The sequence below is a fragment of the Pteropus vampyrus genome, unplaced genomic scaffold (assembly GCF_000151845.1).
Source record: "Pteropus vampyrus isolate Shadow unplaced genomic scaffold, Pvam_2.0 Scaffold91, whole genome shotgun sequence".
NCBI lineage: Eukaryota > Metazoa > Chordata > Mammalia > Chiroptera > Pteropodidae > Pteropus > Pteropus vampyrus.
In genome coordinates this window covers 4,148,891-4,173,590 of record NW_011888872.1, presented here as the reverse complement: position 1 = coordinate 4,173,590, position 24,700 = coordinate 4,148,891, and the positions used below count along the sequence as shown (strand labels likewise).

The 24,700-nt window shown below is 43.0% G+C and overlaps 1 protein-coding gene across 9 annotated transcripts in view; it reads left to right on the top strand.

Moving 5' to 3' along the window:
* The first annotated feature begins 3,275 nt into the window (after positions 1-3,275).
* CCDC85A (coiled-coil domain containing 85A) overlaps positions 3,276-24,700 on the top strand; it is a 182,778-nt gene continuing 161,353 nt past the window's right edge. For 2 of the 9 annotated variants that reach the window (XM_023532854.1, XM_011363935.2), the window contains exons 1-2: positions 3,292-4,430; positions 11,181-12,138. In XM_023532854.1, coding sequence (XP_023388622.1) covers positions 4,170-4,430; positions 11,181-12,138 — 1,219 coding nt within the window. In that variant the 5' untranslated portion in view covers positions 3,292-4,169. Of the gene's footprint in view, positions 4,431-11,180; positions 12,139-24,700 lie in introns of all 9 variants that reach the window. The other 7 variants (XR_002781269.1, XM_023532850.1, XM_023532853.1 and 4 more) reach the window with 7 other exon arrangements.

Below are 24,700 nucleotides of genomic sequence, written 5' to 3'. Positions count from 1 at the left end.
CCGAGTGGGGCCCAGCCTGAAGGAGCAGCAGCCACCCGAGATTAGCTCATCTCTAGTGAAGTGTGGAAGTAGAGGAGGGTGAGAAGACAGACAGAAATCTGTGGAGGCCTTGTCAGAGAATGGATATGCCCTCAGGAATACCTATATTCCATTAGCAAAGCAAGTCCTGTGGCCAAGCACAATGTTATCAGGGAGGGGAGATAAACTCTGCCCCCTCAGTGGGAGCTACTGCAGAGTCACATGCCAGAGAGTGGTGTGAATTATACAGGGAAGTTTGTGAAGAATTATGAGCAAAGATTCTGTCTACCTTAGGGGCGAAATAGTTGGACTTGACATTTTTAGATAGTACACTTGAGTAGTTGCATGGAAAGCAGATTTGAGAGAGGTGATACTGGAGTCAGAAGGATCAGTCAGGAGGGTCAGGTGAGACCTAGTGAGAATCAGGCTGGGCAATAGTGAGCTGTAATGGAACAGTTAGTTCAAAACAACATATGAGATAAAACCATCAGGACTAATGACTTAGAGTCATTTATGGCTGGTTTTAAGATACCTCCATTTATTGTACAGAGTCCACTGCTAAGGTTTGCATATGAAAAGGCTAGTTGCCCATCCAATCAATATCTGTTTTCTTATTTCTTATTAAAACAACTCCGGTTTCACTTGTGGCATTAATATACTCAACTAAAAAAAATTTTCCTAGCTTCCTTTGCAGCTGGGAGGTGGTCATATGGTAAGCCTTGGATATAAATGAGATTTACTAGGTCTAATTACCAGAAATGATTTTTACAGGGGCATGTGCTCTTTTACCATTTGCTCCTATCTTCTTCCTGCCTCAAATGTAAATGAAAGTCTGGAGGTCCAGCAGCCATTGTGTGGCCAGGAGGCAATCATGCTAAGGATGGCTGAGTGGAGCAAAACACTAAATCTTTGAAATTGTAAAGACGCCATACCAGCTCTCAAATGCCTATCTTTAGAATATCAGTTATGTGAGAGGAAATAAATGCCCTCTTTAAGTGACTGTTTTTCAAGTTTGTATTTAATAGCCAAATGAAGTTTCTGATACCACACATGGCCTTAGCAATATAAAACAGTATTCATTCAATAATTATCCCGAATCAATGACCAAAATTAGAAACATTAAAACCTCATCAAGGTGATCTAGCTTAATATTAAGCAGATTCTAGTATATATAAATTTGCAGAGCAATTTTTCTTTGATTTCCTTCTTCCTCGCCCTCCCAACACAAGTCTAATTTCTTCTGTCAGCCATCTATCTGCTTTGTAATATATGCTTAGGTGTTAACTGATCTGAGAGAGTCAGCAGTGAAGGGGGCTGACTGTTTTGTTTTAGAATAGAACTCTTGAAGAACAAACCTGTGACAGAGGAAAAAAACAAAACAAAACAGATGTAGAGATTCCTATTTCCAGATAAGGGGATACCTTACCTGGTAATACTGGTAATCCAGATACTGGTAATCAAAAACTTGCATTTCTGTAGGTACCTTGATAAAGCACTTCATATATATTATCTCTTTAGCTGCTTGAGGCTAGATGATTTATTTGAGGATAACTAACAAGTGACAGAGACAAGACTCACATTTTTCTGGCTTATATTTTCTCTTCCTGTGCCAAAAGTGGTCTTAGGAACTGTGTTGAAGAGAGCCCTCTGTGTACATGACAGAAGGACATAAGGAGAGGTGTCAAAGAAATATCACACTGGGCATAGTTACACAGGAAAGGAAGACTTTAAGTCTATAGCAATAGGGGAGAAAGGGAGAGAGAGAGAGGGAGAGAGAGAGAGAGAGGGAGAGAGAGAGAGAGAGAGAGACAGAGAGAGAGAGAGAGACAGAGAGAGCGCGAGAGAGAACTCAACTCTATTGACATAAAAAGACAGGAGGATTTTTAAGCTCTGAGATGGGCTACTGGGAAAGTACTGGAAAACGGTGGGAGGAGGAGTTGGTTAATGTGTTTAGGCCATCTGCGTTTGCTAATCAGCACTCACTGAAGTTAGGCTTCCACTCTCCCAGACAGACTGGGGCTATATCTTCGTTGAGGATTTCATTCCAAAGAGATGGCTTCCTGGGACCTGAGAAACATTCCTGGGTAGTAAAATTGGTGAGAAACTGGGAGCTGATTTATATCTCAAGAGAGTAGAGAAATAATTTATGATGGATAGTTTTCTAAAGTAAATGCTCTAAGAAAAGGGTGGTGGGGAAGAAACCTCTAAAATTTAGTCAATCTGAGGGGAACTTTAAGGCCATTGAGGTGAGAGGGCAGCGCTACTTTTCCCTGCTCTCCAGGAAGCCAGGTCTCAGAAGTTCCCAAGTGATCACCTCTTAACAGGTGGCAGCTTTAGCATGGGACACGCGCCGACAAACTGGTGGGGGGACTCTGATTTAGATCTTCATCCAGGTGGAGATGATTTCCTCTGTACCCTGGTTTCAAGAAGCCTCATGGGAGTGAATTCCTGCTGTTTTCTGATCCTCTATCCATCTTGGAGGGGAGAGCATTCATCTAAATGACACGCCTACGACAAAGTGCGCCCACTTCTTCAGGCAAAGAAATGTTTTCAACTGAGACGATTCCATGTGACTTCACTAGTGGACAGAATGAAGAAGGAGGAAGGGGACTCTTGTAGCCCAAAGATAGAAGCCAGGGGACACAGAGTACTCCCTTTAAGAAATTACCATCATAAAAGGCCCAAGCAATAAATATGGGGTGGCCTGCAGCACAGAAGAAAATGTAAATCTCCTTGGTTGGCATTCAGCTTGCCTTAGGGGCCGTGCTTTGCTCAGAAGGGAGATGACATGACCTTAAAATCCGGGCCTCCTCCGGAAGTAGGAGATGAAGGTATTTTATTTTTCCCTTAAGGCTTTGATGTTTTTCAAATAAAAATGTAAAAGATCCAGTTTTTCCCCCTGAAGCTTTTAACAAAGTAGTGGATTTTTAGAAAAGACAAAGGCCTGGAGGTGGATGGTCGCTAAAGAGCAGTGCCCTGAAGCCTGTCTTTCTCCTTTTCAGAGCATTAGGGTTTTCCTTCCCCAACATGACTCCCACTCCTATTTTTTCTCAACCGATCTCTTCTTATATTCTCAAAAGTACAAACGGACGGTTACCCTCAGGTACTGCTACCCATTTTTCCTGAACCCCAATCCCTCCAAATACTAAGGTTTTCTCATTTCAGTCTGGCAGCTGTTCCCTTGTCTGGTGACCAAGCTGGTGTGTGGAGGAGGGGGCTTCTTTGGCCACGTGGTGGCGCGCGCGAGCCTCCCTAAGTCCGGCGGGCCACAGCTACTCATTTCTCCCGGTTTCCGCCTCCTCCGCGCCGGGGCTCTGAAAGAGCCGCGCCCCCGGTCTTCCCCGGCGGGATAGCGGGGAACGCGATTCCGGAGCCCGGGAGGCGATCGAGCCGCAGCTGCAATCGGCTGGCGCGGGAGGTGCGGCCGGCTGCTGGCAGCCCCGGCTCCAGGCTCCTCCTCCTGTGGGTCCAGCCATCACTCCCACCCCTCTTAGGTCTGCTCTGGAAATCCAAGGCTCCTGCGAACAGCCTAGTTGAGGCGGCGGACGCAGCGAAGGCGGCAGGAAGATCGCAGCCGGCCGGCCGGCCGCGCGGAGCCCTAGGGCAGCAGCGGCAGCGGCGGCAGCGGCGGCGCTAGAGCAGCCCCCCGAGGTGCCGCGGAGTCCGGCGTGCCCTTGCACGGCTCGGAGAGGACGGAAACCGCGGGCTGCAGCTGGGCAAGGGCGTGGAAAGTGTGCGTGTGTGCGCGCGCGAGAGTGTGGTGGCGACAGTCTCGAATTAGGGCAGAGGAGAGGGCAGGGGAACCCAGGTACGGCCCTCTCGGCGCCCCGGCCGGTTCCCTAGGTTCTCTCGCGGCGGCGCCAGCTCCCCAGCGCCCCTCACCATGGACTTGTGCGGAGTTGGGACGCGCCTCAGCAGCAGCGCGCGGGTGGTTGCCCGGCCCTGGGGCTGCGCGGGCGCGCGCGAAGGGATGGCGAGGTAGGATGGCCGCCCAGCGCGACCCTTGTCGCCCCAACCCAGCGGCCCCTGGGCGGTGCCGCTGACTCGCCGGAGCGCACAAGGGTGTGGGTGGAGGCGGCCCCGCCGCGCCCGCGCCTTTGGGTGTCGCTTTGCCTCTTCCACCCACTCGCACCTGCCACCGCGCGGATATCATGTCGAAGGCGGCCGGAAGCTCAGCGGCGGCGGCGGAAAGTTGTCCCCCAGCCTCTGCTGGCCCATCCGCGGCCGCTGCGGTGGAGGACCTGTCCAAAGTATCAGACGAGGAGCTGCTGCAGTGGAGCAAGGAGGAGTTGATCCGCAGCCTGCGGCGCGCCGAAGCCGAGAAGGTGAGCGCGATGCTGGACCACAGCAACCTCATCCGTGAGGTCAACCGCCGCCTGCAGCTGCACCTCGGCGAGATCCGCGGGCTCAAGGTGAGCGCGGGGCCGGGCGGCGAGGCTCGCCTTTGCGAGGCGGGGAGCGGGCTGCCCTGGGTAGGTGGGGCTAGACTAACTTTCCCTCCCTCCGTTAACAGGTGATCTATCCCCATTCTCCTGGTCAGTTCCCCCTGCTCCCCATCTTCAGTCCTTGGAAACTTTTCCGAACTTTAGATGCGTTTGATTCCCTCCTCTTCCCCAAGTGAGGCGCGCAAGCTTCGAGCTCCCTCTCGGGGTTCTCTGTGGCCAGAGGAGCGGGACTCTATGATGCTGAAAGGCTGGGAGGAGTGATGGGCATGCGGAACCTTTAATTTCCTAGGGAGCCAGGAAAATCAGTGCTTTACGAAGCCCGGTTACAGCCTGACAGGGGAAATGGCGAGCGAGAGAACGAATCCAGGGCATCTTCGCCCTTGGGGATCGGGGATACTACACGGCTGCTGTGGGTCTTCGACTTCTCCGGAGGGCAGAGGGTGAGGACAGGGTGCCAAATGCCGGAGAGAGAGGCTGGCGGGCGCCCAGGGAGAAGCAGCAGGCGCCACCCTCAGAGATGGCCCGTATCACCGGTGCAGAAGAGCTTAAGCTCTGCCTTCACGTTTTCTAGCTTCTCCAGTGCTTTCTTTCCCCTGGAATTCAGATGGCGTCATCTGGGGTTGTCCCCCCTGCCCATTCACCCCCAGTTTGATTTTAATGTCATCTAGCATGAGAGGGAGCAAAGGGACTCAGTATGAGAGGCGCAGATTTTTGAAAGGTACCCTAAGTGTCAGCCATTGATGCCTGCTTTTTGAGCCAGTTTTCCCCTCTTTGCTATTAGGAAAAAGAAAAGATAAAAATTAAATACAACAAAAACCCAAACCCCTCACCAACTTTATTTTCTCCGTGAAGAGCTCTGAGTGTGCCAGCAGTGTGCATGCCCCGTTGGCTAGCTGCAGCAGACCGATGGCCGGGAACCGCCCTGCCGGCGTGCACCACAAAACTTCCTCTCCACATCGCTTGCGCTGGTGCCTCCTGGTATTCCTTCCTCTCATTGTTCTGCTTTTGTTTATAGGAAGCCAGACACAAACGAAATCACTGCAGGGACCTTAGGGAGCAAATTCCCGCAGGCACATGCTGTTCTTGTCCCCTTTCCATTCCCATCCACTTCTCAGGCAGTCGACACTTTCTTAATTGCCTCAGCGCTCCAGCTCTGGGATTCTGGGGCAAAGAGGAGTGGGAGGAGCAGAAGGCCAGATGCTCACTTGGGTGCTGGGTCCAGTCCACGCGGAGATGGCCCTCCCCTGAGGCTTGGACTGTCTGTCATATAGTCCCTAGAGTGGGTGCAATCAGGAAGATCCCACAGTCAGAAAAATTACAAAGCTTATTCTTTCCTTTGGCTTAATTCAATACTAATGGAGTATTTATTAAGTAGCAGACTCTTGGAGGATTAGAGACAGGCTAGTGTAGTGGGAAGATCATCTCAGAGGTGGGTTTGTACCTAGAATTTTTATTTGCCAGGAGGGTGAATTTGGGTAATTAATATCCCCGAGCCTCATTTTACTCATCAATAAAATGCAGATGATAATTACTATCTCCTAGAGGGTTATGACAATAAGTCATGATAATGTAGGGGAAGGTTTAACACTGAACTTGACTACAAAAAATGGTATTTATTCTTACCAGGAGAGGACACGTAAATATGTAGCTGTGTGTTTCCAGGATCTGGGTTTCTTAGGCGAAGTTGGAAAAGAGTATAGTTAGAGAAATGCCTATTAGGTCAGTTAAGGGTGGTTACATCCCAAGTAGGTGAGTCTCCGAGTGGTCTAGGTTTGTGACCTGGTGTTAAAAAGATTTTCCAATCCACTTCTTTATCAAGTTCAGAAATGATGAGGGCTGGTGACTTTCTGACGTAGCCTCTACTCCTTCCCGTTATCCCCCAGCAGCTGCAGTGTGGTATCTCCAAGCCCTCTAATCGACTTCTCAAGGGGCTGTGGTAAAGCCCTGCTGAGATGCCAGTCTTCTCCCTTCTCTTCATCATGTTAACTCAGAGCTTCCCTGGACACCATAGTGATCTAAGAATGTGGTTGACTGAATAATTCTGGAAGGAAATCAGAGGGCCTCTGATGGTTTGGAATTCTTAGTTGAGGACTGTAAATTTAAGGTATGAAGGCCATAGTACTTTTTCTTTTCTATGTCCCTTTCTGTGAACTGCCTTTGAAATTGCACCTAAGTTTTTCAAGCTACTAAGTGGTACTATAGCTGTAGACATGGGGAAATGGGAGCATTAGTTCTTTTCCTTTGAGGGGCTCGTGACTCTCTGTCCAACCACTGGCTGACTTGTTTGTGTTTTAACATTTAGGAAGTAGTGCAGTGTGTGTGGGTGTGGAAAGACAAAGGATTTGGAATCTGACAATTTGGATAGCTTGGGCAAACCATTAACTTCTTTGAGTCTGTTTTTTCATCTGCTAACGGGGGTCACTAATTCCACATGAGGTTTGATGAGGATTAAATAATACATAGATGAAGAAATGCTAGTGAGGTTAAATAGCTGCCTCAAGGTCATACAGATATAAAATGTTCAAAATAGGCTCACTTTCCTTTTGGCTAGTTGACATTCTCTGGTTAGAATGTGTGGTCCTGAAAGAGATGGAGGAAGGAGATCAGGATTCTGATGTTGTCAGGAACTGAATTCCTGAGAACCATGCTTGTGTACTGCTGAGCATATACCAACACTTAGGCTGCTCTGACCTGCAATTTCTGGGAGAAGGGGGTGGGTTTGCAGGAACTGGATCTCTGTAGATTTGTTATCTGCAGCAGATTAATTATCCTGCTTGCTCCTCAACACACCAATTCCCTGCCCTGCAATGATGAAAAATAAAATAAAACAATCCTTTAATCACAGATACAATACTTGAGAGTCCTATGAATAAAATTTTGGATGATATGCTATGAAGTGGGTTTAATCCTTTAAAAGTCCACTTTAGACAGAGGACTAACATCTGGTGGCCTGTGGCAATGTTAAAAGGACACTTAGCGTTTTGAAAAAGAAAGCCCAAATCTTAATGTGGCAGATTTGAAGAAGCTGGCTCACAAGGTTATTATTAAGCTGGATGCTTAGCTGTTTGTCAGAAGGCAAAGGAAATAGCTTAAAAATTGGAGAGTAAATAATATTCCCAAGCAAATTAATAATAGGAGGAAGAAACTATGATAAAGAAAAATGAATGGGCTAATAGCCAACCCTTTTTGCTCCAACTGGAATTTCTAGAAGTATATGTTTCACTCCATTTTGAAAGTGCCTTAACTTCTTGAGGCCCACTGTAGCACAAGTCCTGTTTGCTTCCCAGTTCTGGAGAAATCAGGAATAGTAGGAAGAACATGACTTGAACTTTCTATGAAATGCCAAAATTAAACTAAATGTGGAATAAGTTTTGAAGCTTAGAAAGATTAATTTTGTTTAGTATTATTTTCTCAGAATATCCACAGCTTCTGATTTCCCCTAAGGCATCAGTGTTAAGGGATAATTTATTCTCCTATTACTGTAGACACAAACATAGCAGGGGCTTGCTGAAAACAATAATAAGAAATCTTTTCTCAGTAGCTAGAGCTGTATCCTGTTTTGACCTCAGGCCTAGCTAGGGATTTAAAGGGTTGGTCAGTCCACAAACACATATTAAGTGTTCACTCTATGCAAGGTACCATGCCAGGTGTGTCAAATAGGTAAAGAGAGATGTTGGGGTAGACTCTGCCTTCCAGAATCTAAGATATCTGCATTAGGAAAGAAATAAAAATGATGCCCAATGAGTGTTCTAGCTAGTATGTCTTACAGGCTTCAAGCAGTGAGTGGGAAAGTTCATTCATTCATTCATACCTGGTACTGTTGTATGCCAGGTGCCATTCTAGAGTGGGCGGAGTCTTCTCAGAGGAATCTCTCTTCTTATAAGTTTGTGTAGTGAAGAAGATAGTATTTTCTAGGTGAAAAGGCTACACAAAATCAGGGTTTAAAATTAGCTGACACAGAGGGAGCTAAAGGCGGAAAGGCAGGAGAAAGCCTTTCGGGCCTGGCCAAAGGATTTATTTATTTTTCCTGGAAAAGCAGAGATGGTGGGAGTTGATATGCACGAGAGACATACATGCAGGTAGTGTTTTTAGAAATCAGTCTGGCCAAAGAGAGCTTGGATTGGAGTGGTGAGGGAATAGGGCAGGCCAAGGGGCAGGGGCAGACAGACCAAAGAAGAGAGGCCAGGTAAGAAGCTTTTGGAAATGCCAGGCCTGAGGGCAGAAAGTGGCAATGAAAAGCAAAAGGAATAGATAGGCATTAGAGACAAGGAAACAGCTGCTGGTAATGTCGAGAGTTAGAATTTGAGTTGAACACTAAGCCGCACAGACCCTCTTCTTCCTCAGGCCTTGAACATCACTCCCATCTTAGGTTTCATAACTGTCAGGAAGTGCAGGGCTTGGTTGGCAGATGTTTTCTAGTTTATTTTCTGGTCAGTAGCAGGAGAAGTGTTGGAATCAATCTGAGTTTAAGAGAATTAAGTTTGCTCTCTGAGTACCTCTAATTCTGGATTGGATGATGGAGGCATAAGATCAGAGGTTTTCCGGCTTTGTAGAGCAGGGAAGATCTTAGATGGTCGTCCCCACTTCACCCCCACCAAACCATGGTGCTTCAGGAAACAGTTACCCCTTTTACTATATGTGTGAATGGAGAATAAATGGGGACTTCACAATTGATTTTAAAACTCCTTGGTTTCAGGTATCTACAGTGGGGGTGCAGTGTTCTGGATACATAGAGGTGAACAGAATAGACAGTGGAGGGGGATCTCCATTCTCATGATTCTAGTCTGTTGAAGATGGAGATATGAGTAATAGCCACGCTCAGCCATATGTCACTCAACCATATGTGATTACAGATTGTAATAAGTGCAACACGAAAGAAGTCTTAAGGGGTAAGGTAGAGCACCGACAGAGACTTTCTGTAGATCGGGGGTCATGGTCAGGGATGGCTTCTATGGGGGAAGTAACATAAATTGAGACCCGAAGGTTGTGTAGAGGCACTGAGGGAAAGCATTCTGAGTAAAAGAGGGGAAAGGCTTGTCCCTTAAGGCCCTGAAACAAGGCCCGTGTTTGTGGGGCTCCGTACGTGATGAGAAGGGGATGTTCTTGCTCTCTCCTCTGCTACCATGTATCCAAGCCACCATCATCTCCCTCAGCCTGGACTAGCCTAGTAGCCTGCTAGCTGGTCTCCAGGCTTCTGCTTTATCCCACTTCACTCCCTTCTATCCATTATCCCACTCTCCCCACCTCCCCAGCCAGGTTATTTTTTCACACGGAATTATGGTAATTCTTTACAAAGCGAATAATATCACTCCTCTATCCTCAGCCCTCCAACAATCCAGGTCCTTCCCATGGCTGACAAGGCCCTGTGTTACCTGGCCCCTGACACCTCTCAGACCTCCTTTCCCAGCTCCGCCCTCCTCACTTTCAGTGCTCTGGCCTCCCTGCAACTTGAGCCACATTTGTCTCAGAGCTTTTATACTTGCCCTTCTCTCTGCCTGGGATCATCTTCCCTTAACTGTTTGTTCCTTAATATCACCTGGGTCTTTGCTCACATGTTTTCCTCTTCTCAGCAGAAGTGTCTTCTCTTAAAAAATAGTATTCATTAAAATTGCTTTAGTTTTCTTTCAGCACCTTTCACCACATGACATCATGTTCTATACTTGCCTTTTGCCAGTCTTTCCTACCAGAATAAAAGCCGTAGGATGTCAGGGTCTTTGCTGTGTCCACTGATACATCCCTAGCATCTAGACTGGTACCTGACACATTATAGATGCTTACTAAATATTTGCGGATGAACCAGTGACTCACCATTTATGCTAGGGAAGTAGGCTGGGCAGAGGGGTGGGGGCTTCGTGAGGCTTGAAAAATTTTGCACCTTATCCTAAGGGCAGTGAGAAGCTATTAAGATTTTTAAACATGAGAATGAGGAGATGAGATAAATTCAAGAGGTAGAGTCAGAAGACTTGTTTGGCTTGAAAGTGAAAGGAGTAACTACAGGTTCTTATAAAGAGCAGCGGGGTGGGCGGAGGTGGCAATTGCTGGGAGGTGCAATTCGGAGAGTGGAGTTTGAATATCACCCAAGCTCAGCATTGCTTGTGTTGTGTGAGAGATGCCTGGGAGATGTGTGGGGGATGTGGTAAGTGGGGATTGGAGGTGCAGGACTGAAATGCCAGGAGAGGGCAGTTGTGCTGTTCCCTCGTCGGGGAACTGAGGCTGCTCATCCCATGTCATGAACCCAAAACCTAGGCGGTGTTTGTTTGTGCTAATGGAAGTTCTGTTGCTTCAGAGCTTTTAAGCATTTCACAAGTCACAAGCAGCCATCTTTCTTCCTTGAATGTGGGACAGGGGAGCCTGTTTTTTAATGATTTCCTGTTAATTAACAGGCTACTCCCTAAATACTGACTGGATGACCTTAGACAAGAGAAGCTTTGTGAAGTCCTGTTTTCTGTAAAAGAACCGTAATAGTCATTATCCTCTTAAGTGTTTTGGTGAACATTAGTTGAAATAATACATGTAAAGCATTAGGTAGGGAGCATAACCAATACCTATTATTTTTATTTTTATGGAAAGCTACAAACCTGAAGCTTCCCCTCACCTCCTTCCCTAACCATTACAGAGAATTCACCAATTCTAGGCTCCCTCACTCCCGGGAAGTCTAAGCTTGATGAACCATGTGTGTTGTGTACCTCTCTTGATTGGCTGTATCTCTTTTTTCAGGATATCAACCAGAAACTCCAGGAGGACAACCAGGAACTGAGAGACCTCTGCTGTTTCCTGGACGACGACCGGCAGAAAGGCAAGAGGGTGTCCCGGGAGTGGCAGAGACTGGGCCGCTTCACGGCTGGGGTAATGCACAAAGAAGTGGCCTTATACCTGCAGAAGCTGAAGGAGCTGGAGGTGAAGCAGGAGGAGGTGGTGAAGGAGAACATGGAGCTCAAAGAGCTCTGCGTGCTGCTGGACGAAGAGAAAGGTGCCGGCTGCGCGGGCAGCCGCTGCTCCATCGACAGCCAGGCCAGCCTGTGCCAGCTCACCGCCTCCACGGCGCCGTACGTGCGGGATGTGGGCGACGGCAGCAGCACCTCCAGCACGGGTAGCACCGACAGCCCCGACCACCACAAGCACCATGCGAGCAGTGTTAGCCCCGAGCACCTGCAGAAGCCCCGGGCAGAGGGCAGCCCGGAGCACGCCAAGCACAGGAGCACCAGCCCAGAGCATCTACAGAAACCCAGGGCCTCCGGCACCCCAGATCACCCCAAAGCACTCAAAGGACCCAGCCCTGAGCACCACAAACCCTTGTGCAAGGGCAGCCCTGAACAGCAAAGGCACCCGCACCCAGGGAGCAGCCCCGAAACACTGCCCAAGCACGTGCTGAGCGGGAGCCCGGAACACTTCCAGAAGCACAGGCCTGGGGGCAGCCCCGAGCACGCCAGGCACAGCGGAGGGAGCCCTGAGCATCTTCAGAAACACGCCCTCGGTGGGAGCCTGGAGCATCTACCCAGAGCAAGGGGCACCAGCCCCGAACACCTCAAACAGCATTTTGGGGGAAGCCCTGATCACAAACACGTGGGCGGAGGAGGCGGAGGCAGCGGCAGTGGCAGCAGAGAGGGTACCCTCCGAAGGCAGGCGCAAGAGGAAGTGTCACCCCATCACCGGAACGTCTACAGTGGCATGAACGGTGGGTCAGTACGTGCTGGGGAACTGCCTTGGCTGGGGCAACTCAATAGAGAGTTCTCAGTGGCGAAGGGAGTTCCAGACATATTAGAAAGTGTAGGCTCTCTGGCTAGGGGGTGGGTTGAGGGAGGAGCAAACATTTGCGCCCAAATCCTGATGTGTGTTTCTTCCCCTCGATCTGTTTTAGTTTATGCAGTTATCGGCAAATAAATTTGGAGAGGATTAGGGATGAGGAATTAGGGATGAGGGGTTAGGAGAGAGGGAGGAACAATAATTCCGTGAGACCCAAAGTGGTCAGGGTGAGATTTGTGGGCATTGTAGGTAAAAACAGAACCAGTCTAAGGTTTCTACCGTTTTGAACTTGAGTATTCTCCTTGTGTGTGCATTTTCCTTCTGGGGCTCATGTGTAGAACAGGTGACCAAAAGGTTTTTGAATCCAGTTAATAGTTTATGTTCAGGAAGAAATGAATAGTTATTATGAAAACAATAACATTGTTAAACAAGAGACATGGTGTCCCGAAACAAGTTTGATGCTGGGTTGTCTGAATGCCTATAAATATGCTTTACTTGACCTTGAAGATTTTTTTTCATGATGTTGGAGGCCTTAGTATGAATCTGTGACTGTACTTTGCATCTAAAATGCATCGAATGATTCCCTTCTCTACTCACTCAAAACCCACCCAACAAGCCTCCCACCAAACTTCATGAAACATTCTGAAATGCATGCTCTTTTACATTAAAGGAGGCATCTTTTCTGGTTGCTTGAATGTTCCTCTTTAAAATATACAGATGTGTTTGGACACTTTTTTGGTTTCTAAAACATAATAACATCTGCTGCATTTGCTGAGGTGGCTCTAAACCTGAGCTTTTCAACCTTTTGGAAGAGGTTTAATTTCCTGCATCGTGGTTCTGAAACTATTTTGAACTCCAGATTAAAAAAAAAAATCATTTATTTAAAAAGCAAACACAAAACCCCTCACAGTCCTTTTTTGTTACCTATGGTTGAATTGGGACTAAAACGATTGGTTTTATAGACTGGGGTTTTGCATTCAAAATATCTGAGGTTTTTGCTTTATTTAAAAGCTGTTCCAGAGTATATATTTGTGGAGTCAGCTCTGAGCAGTGGTGCTTCCAATTTTAGCAGTGACACAACAGGGTAAATTTTCAATATTGTACTTGGAGATTTACCTGTTGGATTCCATTTCATCCTAATCCTTTTCGTATAGTGCTGAAAATTGACTCCTGAAGCTTGGCTTCTAATGCATCCAATGTTCTTTAAAGTGCAAATGGAACTGGAAAGGATGAGAAAGATAGGAAGCTGCCGCTTTCTTGGTTGTTTGTGTTGGGACGTGAATGCTGGGAGAGGCCAGTTCACCCTTTCATTGAGGCCTGCTGGCCGGTGCTTTTACCAGGTTCATTGCACCTTCTCTCAGTCTTTCCAGGAGAGGAAGAGATGCTACCCTGATTGCTGTGGGCAGCTTTGGCTGCTCAGTTCTCAAGGGAGATAAAAGTCAGTTAAAAAGATATTTTGGTTGTGTTACTCTCATGTGATGGGTCACTGCCATGAAGCTTGTCTTCAGGAGGTAATAGGTTAACAGGAAGGCAAAGATAATGACTTTTTTTTTTGATTACTTTTTAATGAGCATGAGAATTATGTGTGCACTGTTTTAAGGAAACTTTGAAAGGTATCTTGAACCAAGGAAAAAAAAAGACAGGGACAGGTAGTTTGTTTACAAAATAATTCTCTTCATAAAAAATCTTTTTAAAATAAAGAACTCATTTAATCAATGCAGGATTTAACTTACAAGAGAAGATTTTAGGTGCAACATTTAAGTAATGCTTGGCATAAAGTAAGGCATGTCTCTAGTTAAGGATGATATGACATTTCTTGGATCCAGACAAACTAGTGGGTAAAGCAGATGTTTTTTTAAAATTTAACAATCTCATTAAAAAATTTGATGTTGTAAGATGTGTTATTTAGAATACCACTCTATTTAATGTTTATGTTTACTCTTCTTATTCTTGAGTGACAAATGTTGACAGTTGATCACCAAAACATATTTGTAGTACATTTGCATTGCATTTTTATTTCAGTAATTAATGGGAAAATGAAGTGCCACAATGAGATGTTTATGAATCATCAGCCGATAAACTTGGGCACTGGTAGCTTGTATTTATCCTGCCGTTACAAATTAATTTTTGATATGAATGGTAAGACATGATCTTTTATATTTGTAAATCCTCATGCTGAATCCTTGGCTTGTAAATGGAGAGGAACCAGTAGAAAGGTTAATCTCAAATTGCAGATTTGCTGAGTCATTTACAGAGTCATTCTGCTTGGAGTTGGTGTGAGATATGAGTGTTTTGGATGAGTACTTGCATGTATGAACAAAGAGCAGATGAGAGCAAGTGGGAAATGTGTCTGCATTATGGTAAAATGAAACCGAGATGGTGGAATATTGTCCTACTTATAAGGATATCCAAATAAGACACGAATGTACACACTGAGGAAACATCAGTGAAAACAATGACTGTTTTAGTTGACTGTGCCTTGGGCATCTTTAAATCTTTTGCTTTCAATTACAAACTCAGTGGAGAAAGTAGCTGATGAACTTGACCTCCAAGAGTTTTCCTTTGGTTAGAACAGTTGGCTTAATTTTCAACTGGATGCAAAGATGAATTTTAGGTATTTTTCTTCTCTTAAAAATATCTAAGGGTGTATAGCCATTTTAAAATTAGTAGTTGATTAAAAAAACAAGAAAACAAAGACAAAACAAACAGAAAAAAACCTCTAAATTGAACAAAATGCTTGTGAATGCATTTACTCTTTAGAAGTTATTATTCAAGTATTTTCAATTTGTAGAGAGTTCCATTTGCAGAGAGGAAGTTGATCCGACACTTATCACATCTAGACATTAAGGCATTTGTATGTTCGTTCAAGTTACTTGCTGTATTCCAGATTTGTAAATTAAGTAATTGAATAGCCACTTTTAGCTATAAATGTACAAAAATGATAGCTTCCTTGATTTGGGGGTTTCATTTACCTGATTCCATTGAAATCCAAGGGTGGACTGAATTTTTTTAGGTGAAAATGAGACCAAGGGGTTTTTGCTTCCAGATATCAGCTGGCAGCTCTTTGCTTTTTAAAAGATAACTTTTTAGCCCAGGTCATGGATGTCATTCGTCTAGCAATAATAGCTCTATTTTATTGTTAACTTTCCAGACAAAGATGAGTCTGATCATCAGGCCCTTACGGATAGTCCACCCATGGGACATTATGAATCTCTTGAAAAAATAATAAAAATAGTTTAATTTTAATTCTAGAGGGGCATATTTCTGGCTATCAGCATCTGAGAAGAAATAAATAGAAGAAGAAACATTACTCCTTATTTTATTATCTTCCTTCTTCTAAAAACATTGCTTAATTATACTTCATTTGACGTTTTAGAGCATGTTCCCGTGAACAATAGCTTCATGCCCTCCTTCAGCATCACCCTAGCCAATGAGAATACACATGAGAAAATTATTCACTTGTGTTAGACAAGGTCCATTTAGAATTACATTTGGCCTTGCCAGATGGAGTGTCAGGGTTGTAAGTCTTCCTCCTGAAAGCTTCTTACTGCTTTTTTTCTTCTTTTGTGAGAGAATCTCTGGATATACAAAGAGCGGGCTGTTTCTCCCACCAGCTTTTTCTCTAGATCAGGATTTCTCAGCAGCAGCACTATTTAAATTTGGGACCACATAATTCTTTGTTGTGAGGGGGTTGTCTTGTGTGTTTTAGAAGGTTTAGCAGCATCCTGGGCTCTACCCATGAGCTACCCCCAGTTGTAACTGATGAAAAATGTCTCCAGACCCTGCCAAATATTCCCAGGGTGTTCAAAAAACACTGCTTAGAGCAGTGTTTTTCAATCTGGCTGCAGGTTAAAATCCCTGTGGTAGCTTTGAAAAAGTACCTGGGCCCCATGCTCAGATGCCAATTGGATTGGTCTGGCACTGGGCCTAAGCACGTTGCAAAAAGAACTCAGGTGATTCTAATGAGCAGACCCCGTGGAAACCCATTGCCCTAGGGTGAGTGGTTGATATATAAAGATGGGTTGGGGTGAGGGAAGCTCTCAAACACCCAAGCTTCCTGGGAAGAAGAAAGTTAGCTTTTTCTTTTGCTGCACTCCAGGACTGAGAAGGACTGATGCCAGTGGGTACTGTAAAATTTCAGTACAGTAATTTGGTAGCCTTATATCCACTTTGATAGGACCTAAATTTAAGATGTTTTGAAAAATAATTAATGTACAATACTTGTGTGTGCAAATTGCATTTATCATAAGAATACATTTTTATTTGACATGAAAGACAATATTAGGAATATTTTGCAATTTCTTAAACTATATCTGAGAGGCAAAGTATTATTGGAAAACCTAGATGGCTTAGAAGGTATTTTCTAGTAGAACGTAAGGTTTTCAACTCCAACTGGCAGCAATAGCAAAACTATAAACATTCTTTGATCTAGGGGATCCTTTTCATCTTTCTCCATAGAGGTTTTTCTATATATATAACCTATATGTTATACTCGTGTACATATACATTTTAATAACTTTAATATTGCACCTGAACAATGCCAAACATTAAGTTGACTGACTCTGTTAAACAAACGTTAAGATGTTTCCAGTCACATAAGCCAGTTGCTGCTGTGAAGTCAATTAAGAATCCCTTTCAGCTGATTATGGTTGTCATTTAGCCCCTTTGAAATCAATTAAATGTTTGTATTTTTGGATTCATTGCAACTTTCCAGAAGATATAATAGAATATGATTATGAATTAGCGATACACTTGTTTTTTTAACTGAAATAATTTAGAATGAAGCATGGAGAAGTGAAAGTTATGGAGAGTATTCCATTTCTTCAGATAATTTCACAAGTGTCAAATGAGTACAGATACAGAGATTTGCTATAAGGCTATACATTTACTCATAGTAATGATAGATTATTCTGGATGCATTGGTGTAGGGATTCGGTGAAGTTCCATTGATCAGAAATAAGGAAGTGAAGCCAAACTTTGCCAAAGTGTTTTTTTTTTTTTTTTTTTTTTTCAAAATAAGGTTTACTTATGTAGCACTATTGGGCCAGTGTATGCTTGATAAAATTTTCTAGACTGAAATTTATGACTTTAGGCTCTAAACTGTCTCAGATTTTAGTTACTCCTAATGCTTAGAGACCCCTGGGACCCCTATGCTAGCTAGAACTGTGACTCTCTACATTAAATGACCCCAGGTGACTTATTTTATATCCACTTTTAGAATAATAGATTTTCAGTCGCTTCAAGTACTAGCATGTTAGCAGTATTCCTTGCTGCCCTCAGCTGGCTCCACTTTAACTCATTTTCTCATTGTTTCTAAATTCTTTTCTGCTGTTGCTAATGGCTGGTCATTCTTTGGGAAAGTGAATAACGACATTGAATAGAACTGTGTTTAAGAGTTAATGGCCTTGAAGTGTCCTTTTATGAATAAAGTGCATGAACTTTGGTATGTGGTCCATGTGCCACGTGTCTAAATATTTTGGCTTGTTAAAGTTTATTTTTATTTTTTGGGTCTTGACTATACTTAAGAGAATTGAGGTATTTCTATAAGAATTCAAAAATACTTGCTGTTGGGTACTTTGTCACAACCAATTTTCCCTTAATAATACTTTAATACATAATATTTAGCATTATGTACATGTGAAAAAATTATTTTGAATTTGATTCTGGGAAATATTAAGAATAGTTTCAAGCTCGAAATGGAATGATTTTCAAGAATTGTAGGAAATTTCAAATTCAGTATCAAGAATAGACTGTGGTACATGTGAGAATACAGATATGAAATCTCAGCTCTAATTTCTAAGGGTCTCTAATGTGCAAGAGTGAGGTTCAGATTACTGTTGCTCCTGACAGAAATTGCCTCTTTTTCAGGGCGCCATTCAAGAGTTTCCAATAGGAGTGGCTGCTCTTCCTGAGATAGGATCCTTAAGACACAGAGAGAGAGGCAGAGGAGATGTTTAGAAAGGGAAAATGGCAGAGGAACCGCAGGTTGCATTAATGTCCTTATAAAGACAATACTGGTTTGTCCTCCCTATGCTAAAAGGCAACGCCTGGGTTATTCACACATGGTTGAATCATTTACAGTTTTCATGTAACAAAGAGTTATGTATTACAGAGCTTCTGTACTTGAATCATTATGGAAAGAGTGTACAACTAGTCTGGGTACCTGGTCTTGGCCCTGGATTGAAACTAGACATACATTCAATTAGCAGATAAAAACTTCAGGAGCAATACTTAATAGTTTTTCTTTTTTGTAGCCGCAGTTATTTAGGCCTTCTGTAGGCTTTTCTATGAATCAGAATATGTTAGGGACAAAGGTTGAGTTTGGTGATTGCCCAAAAATGATATTTCAAGTCATGTTCTCCCTTCACACACAGTACTTAGTGTTCTTGTATGTACATTTAATAGAACATTAAATGCATTGAATTTGAAGATATCGAATCACTTTTTAAGATATCGAATCACTTTCGTTTTCAGTTGTGTAAAGGAACGTGAATCCTTACATTTTAAAATCTTGCAAACAAAATATTTGTAGCACCATTTGTGCCTGCTGCTATGGTTGAGGGATAGAATGTTTTGGTTAACTTTTGATGACCAAGAAATCAAAGATGGTCTCTGATACTTCTCGAGGGAGTTGGCTTTTCTGGTCAGGTATATTTATCGTTGCTTTAAACTCAATTTTGTCTTCTAGCCTGGATGATAAAGGAAACTGAAAGGTCGTCTTGTCTTCTAATTGAGAGGTTTTTCTGGATTTCAGGGGAAATCCCTGATCTGAGATATGTGTAGCTAAAGCTTCCTGAGTGTCCATAATTATTATCTGGTTAAAAAATGATGGGAAACATGAATTGCATTTGGGGCATGGTGTGTGTTTTCTTATCAATAGAAAAACAATTAGCGGTGAATATGTACATATATACACGTATACATGCATATGTGTATATATATACACATATATATTTTCAGTTAATTGAGAATGGGTTTTAATGGTAAAGAACGGAAAGAAATTAGGACACTTGTTATATATTTAGTTCAGGAAGTCACAGAATCATAGTGACTTTAATCTGTAAAGTACTTTACATTTTATCCAGTTCAATTTTCCCATTTTCTGAATGAGAAAATTGTATTTCTAAAGAAGTTTAGTGAATTTCCTAAGGCCAATGCCCAGTTAGTAGAGGACTCCCAGGGTATGGAATCAGTTTTATAAGGAAGACATTTAATCTTCTAGACCTCAAGGCCACTTGAAGTAAGGGTAATGTTAATAAAGACCCTAAATGGAATAGGGAACCATTCTTCCCCCTTTTATGTTAGAAATTCCAGAGAACCTGAGGCCTGCAATGATGCAAGATAAGAGGAACGTCAGTAGACTCTGGCTTAGATAGAAGACCTGGTGATTTAGGAGGTGAGCTCGCATCTATTGCCTGGGAACCTCTGATGGGGTGCACAGTTCACAGCTGATGGACAGCTACTGCACTACATTCTAGTGGGAGTGTTCTCACTCTTGGCCCGAGGCCAGCAACCTTACTATCCGTTTTCCTGCCACACAGACTCTCCCCACTCCAAGGCCACATTCCTTCTAGAGGAACATTCTGTGAAGATGGACTGACCTTGGTCCTGTCCTCACACATCCACTTGTATTCACAGCAAAAATGCTGTGTCGTGGGGAGTGTCAGCTTCTGGACTACGAGAAACAGAAGGGAAAGAGACCCAGGAGCAAAGGGATGGGCCAGATGGCAACACCAACTGCTCTCAAGGAGTTGCGTTTTCTAATAACTCAGCTTACTGCAAACAAAACTAATTAAGCCCGTTATTCTGATTTATGCTACTATAGGCAGAAGTAGAGTATACTTACAGTACACTTTTGATGGCATTTAAAAGGTCAGAATATCTGAGTTGCAGATTTCTGTTCAAAGCTGCCTGGTCTGTTGAATCACTCTTGAGCATTCAAATTAACCATGCTCATTAATTCAGCATCTCTTCTATTTCCCTAGATAGCAAGTGTCAATTCACCATTCACCTAAACAAAATAATAAGACCCTGGAAAGCAAATCATTAGGCATATCTGCAGATGATGAATTAGACACAAGTAACAGGAAAGTGAGCTAAGAGTCAACTTAGAGTGAGAAAGAGAACGAAAATAGACAGGCGGCGTGAGGGGGACAATGCCATGAAGATTTTCAAAGGATCCGTCTGACGTGTTCATTGTTAATGGGCACCTGTCTTATGCTGATTGGCAGGACAGGCCCCTTCGTTGTTAAAGGGATCCACCAGAAGTGCCCTGGCTATGGAACCAGGGAAGGGAACTGGCTGAATTTCGCTGCTTGTTTTACATATGCGGATATTTTAGTAGAGAGCACATTTACAATTAGGATCAATTAGAGGTCTAGAAACAAATGTTATCCAGGTGGTTTGCCATGAATAGTTGCCTCACTATAGTGACTTTCATGAGAAATGGTTTGGAATTAAGTTTCTCAAAATTTGTGGAAGAACAAACTTGAAAATTGCTTATTTTTAGTGTCCTTTTAGCACTTAAAATGAGAGACCAATTCTTCAGTTCTTCTTACCCTAACACTACATGTCACTTGGTTTTCACCTTTAATTTCTTTGGCTTTTTCCTGTTGCAATCTAAAACTTGTCCACTTTGGGGTTTATTGACCTACCATGTAAATCTATCTTTGATGGAAACATTCTTGCCAGAGTCTGTACAGCCAGCTATACAATAGGTATTAATTTTAAAAAGAGCTAGCCTGCTGCTATTAGACTTAATCATAAAGCATATCTAGTTATTTTTATATTCGTAGGTACCTGTGGAATTTCATACACATATTAAAGTAATATATAGTTAGCTATCCTTAAATTAGTATATGGCATCAAAATTTTATGGCTATAAAGCAATGAAATAATTTTATAAACCTTCAGCCAAAATCCATTTTAATTGTAAATAAGCGATGTATATTTAAAGTGTATCTTAAAATATTTAAAAATGATTTAAATTTTTCATGGAGTCGAATAGTGTGATGCACTAACATTTTAGTTTTTTTAATTTATTGGGGTAACTGGTTAATAACATCATAAATTTCAGGTGTACTCTTTCTAACAACATCTCTATTGTCTGTTGTGTGCTCACCACCTGCAGTCTAGTCACCTTCCATCACCATGTGTTTGACCCTCTTTACCTTCTTTGTCTTCCCTAACCCTTTCTATGGTAACCACTATTCTGTCTATATCTGAGTTTGTTCGTTTTGTTTGTAGCTTTTTTACATCCAATATGTGAGTGAAATTATATGATTCTTGTCCTCTTCTGTATGACTTAGCATAATATTCTAAAGATCAATCCATGTTCTTGCAAATGGCAATGTTTCATTTTTTTATGGCTGAGTAGTATTCCACTACAGTAGTATTCCACTGTAGTATTCCACTACATCTTCTTTACCCAGTCATCTGTCAAAGGACACTTGGGTTGTTTCCATGTCTTGACTATTGTATATAATGCTGCAGTGACCATAAGGGTACATTTATGAATAACAGTTTTCAAATTTTGGGGTAGGTACCCAGAAATGAGATTGCTGGGTCATATGGTAGCTCTATTCTTAATTTTTTTGAGGAACCTCCATACTGTTTTCCATAGTGGCTGCAACAATTTACATTCCCATCAGCAGTGTGTGAGGGTTCTCTTTTCTCCATATCCTCAACATGTATTTCTTGTCTTACTGATAATAGCCATTCTAATGGGCATGAGGTGATATCTCATTGTGGGTTCGATTTGCATTTCCCTTATAGCTAGTGACATTGAATACTTTTTCATGTATCTGTTGGCCATTTGTATGTCTGCCTTGGAAAAAATGTCTATTCAGTTCCTTTGCCCATATTTAAATCAGATTGTTTGTGGACGTTGTTATTGAATTATATGAGTTCTTTATATATTTTGGATATTAGCCCCTAATTAGAGGTATCATTTGCAAATATCTTCTTCCATTCGATTGGCTGCCTTTTTGTTTTGTTGATGGATTCTTTGCTGTGCAGAAGCTTTTTAGTTTGATGTAGTCAATTTATTTTTGCTTTTATTTCCCCTGCCTTTGGGGTCAAGTTTGCATTAACTTCTTAAAAGGCATTATGGTGCACTGCCCAGCTGGAGATTCGGATATAGAATTGGCTTTGCCTCTTTCCTGCTGTGTGACCTTTAGCATACCACCAGCTCGGAAGGCAAGATAATGTGTCTTCCAAGGCCCCTCAAGTAAGGGGCTTGGAATAGAGATCTTCTAAGTCGGTAGTCCCAAAATTTGGATTTTACAGATATATAAAACCTGAGAATAAACCTGGAATCGCCAACTTTTTATCTTTGTTAGATATGGATAGAGAAATAGTAAAAACAATCTTTATCTACTAACACCATTTCACAAAATATCATTTGAACATTTAAAAACAGAAAAATATATGTTCGGTAAAGGGCAGTCTTTCTCCATAAAAAAAACCAGCTGACAACACATTAATATATCTCCATTTAACATTTTTTGGAATAACGATAACCCAGAGTTCAGATTCAAGAATGCAATACAGAATGCATTTCTAGTGTCCAACATGTTTTGGGAACTAATTTTTATTCCACTCATTGTAGAAAATCTGGTTTCACATAGGATTGTACGTTGATAAACAATCAGCAATGTTAACTCAGTTTTACTTTGGCAGAGGCTGGGCAAACTGATGGAAGCCAGGAATCACAGCTCATGTACAGCTACCAGCTTCTTACTCCTTCCCTTAGCAGGACAGGAAAAAAGGTGATTTATCAGCTTTGGGGGTCTGACTGGCTTAGACTGGGGGCTCATCTTGCTTGCCACCCACCCAACTTCCTCCAGAGGTTGTGCATCTGGGCCTGGGCTCCTGACAGGGAGCAGTGGAGATGTTATCCAAGAGGGATTCTGTGCTTAGGTGGAAAGTTCAGTGTGCACGACTCAACATGAGAACCATTGGGCTGAATCCCCTCTCTTCACCACTGTGCCTGGTAGGGATGTGTCAGGGTTGCTGCAATTCTAGCAGTGTCAGAATGGACCCAACCCCTTTTGAAGCGGCCATAGTGATGAGTCTGAACACCTCATGGGAGACCAAAAAGCTAAAGAGGCTCTAATGGAGGTGACTTGGGGTTTGTAGAGTTCTAAAGTCAGTCTGATGTTAGGTTTCTTCTGCTTGGGCAGGTCTCAGGGCAGCCTGCAAATGGGCTAGCTTTGTGTGAAACATACATTCTGTGTCTAGACTCTATTTTCCCACATTGTTTAGTGGGATAACTCTGGGAAATCAAGATGGAGGATTTCACTTCTACTCTACTGTAGACTGAGTATCCTCAAGTCTTTTTTCCATCTTTGCACTACGTAAGAGTGTGGCTATCAACTAAGTTTAGAAGAGAGTAAGCCAATGACAGGGTAGTGCCACCAGGCTCTTCATGTGCTTTTGTTATGTCCCATCTAACCAGATTTTGGTGATCTTTTCCTGGAACCTTTGGGCATAAAATAAGACATTCTCTTCTTTCTTTGGCAGTTTGATCCTGCTTACAGCTGGGTGTTTGAACTAGTTTGGAGTAATGCTCTTCAGTGAAATTGGGAGGGTAACATTAAGTGAAGGGAAGGGCAAAATCTATAGCAATTCCATTGTAAATCATTGCCTTGACTCATCAGGCAGCCATGCATTCTAAACAATGTCAGGGATAATAGAGATTTATTACAACAAATTAAAAGCTAATCAGAGTGTGTTCTGAGATAAACAGCATAGTAAAACAAACATAAATGTCAGTAAGGGGAAGCATGAGCTAGTAGAAGATTCAAGGGTGTGTGTAAAGGGTAGAAAACAAAATTCTGCTTATATTTCCCTTCGTATAAATTTCTGCACTGTTCCACGTGTAGATGAGAGATTGAAAATAATACATATATAGATACACACTCATTCAGATGTTTATCATGTATTCTATGTGGGTGCAGCTTGGTGATAGACACTATACGAGACAGAGCAGAAGAGTGAGTCACAAGCCCTTTGTACTAGGAGTTTGTGGTCTTACATGTCCATGGAAGGAGATAAATAACTGAAGATGTACAATTAAGAACCAAATGGACAGAGTGAACTTTTGGTGCCATGGGCATCTGTAGGCCTGGGAGATGGAGTCACAGGATGTGCTGTCAGGGATGGCCCCTCGAAGGAGGTGTGTTGTGAGGTCGAGTCCTGGGAGTTTGGATGGCCTGGCAAGAGGGGTGAGGATGCTGAGAGATGGCCTAGAGGTGGAAATGAGCAAATGGTGTTAAAGGAATGATGAGGACGTGAGAAGATCTGAGGTCTTCGTTAGGTCATGGCAGACGATTTTGGAAAGGGATTAGAGGCTTGCTTCCATAGAGTGTGAAATGCCATCATGGCAAAATTAGTTTTTCATATGGGGAAGAATGTAAACTGTTTTCCATTCTTTAGACCTTGTGATTAAACCAAGTGGACCAGGAAAGCTAGCTCCTTAGCATTGGTGGGGA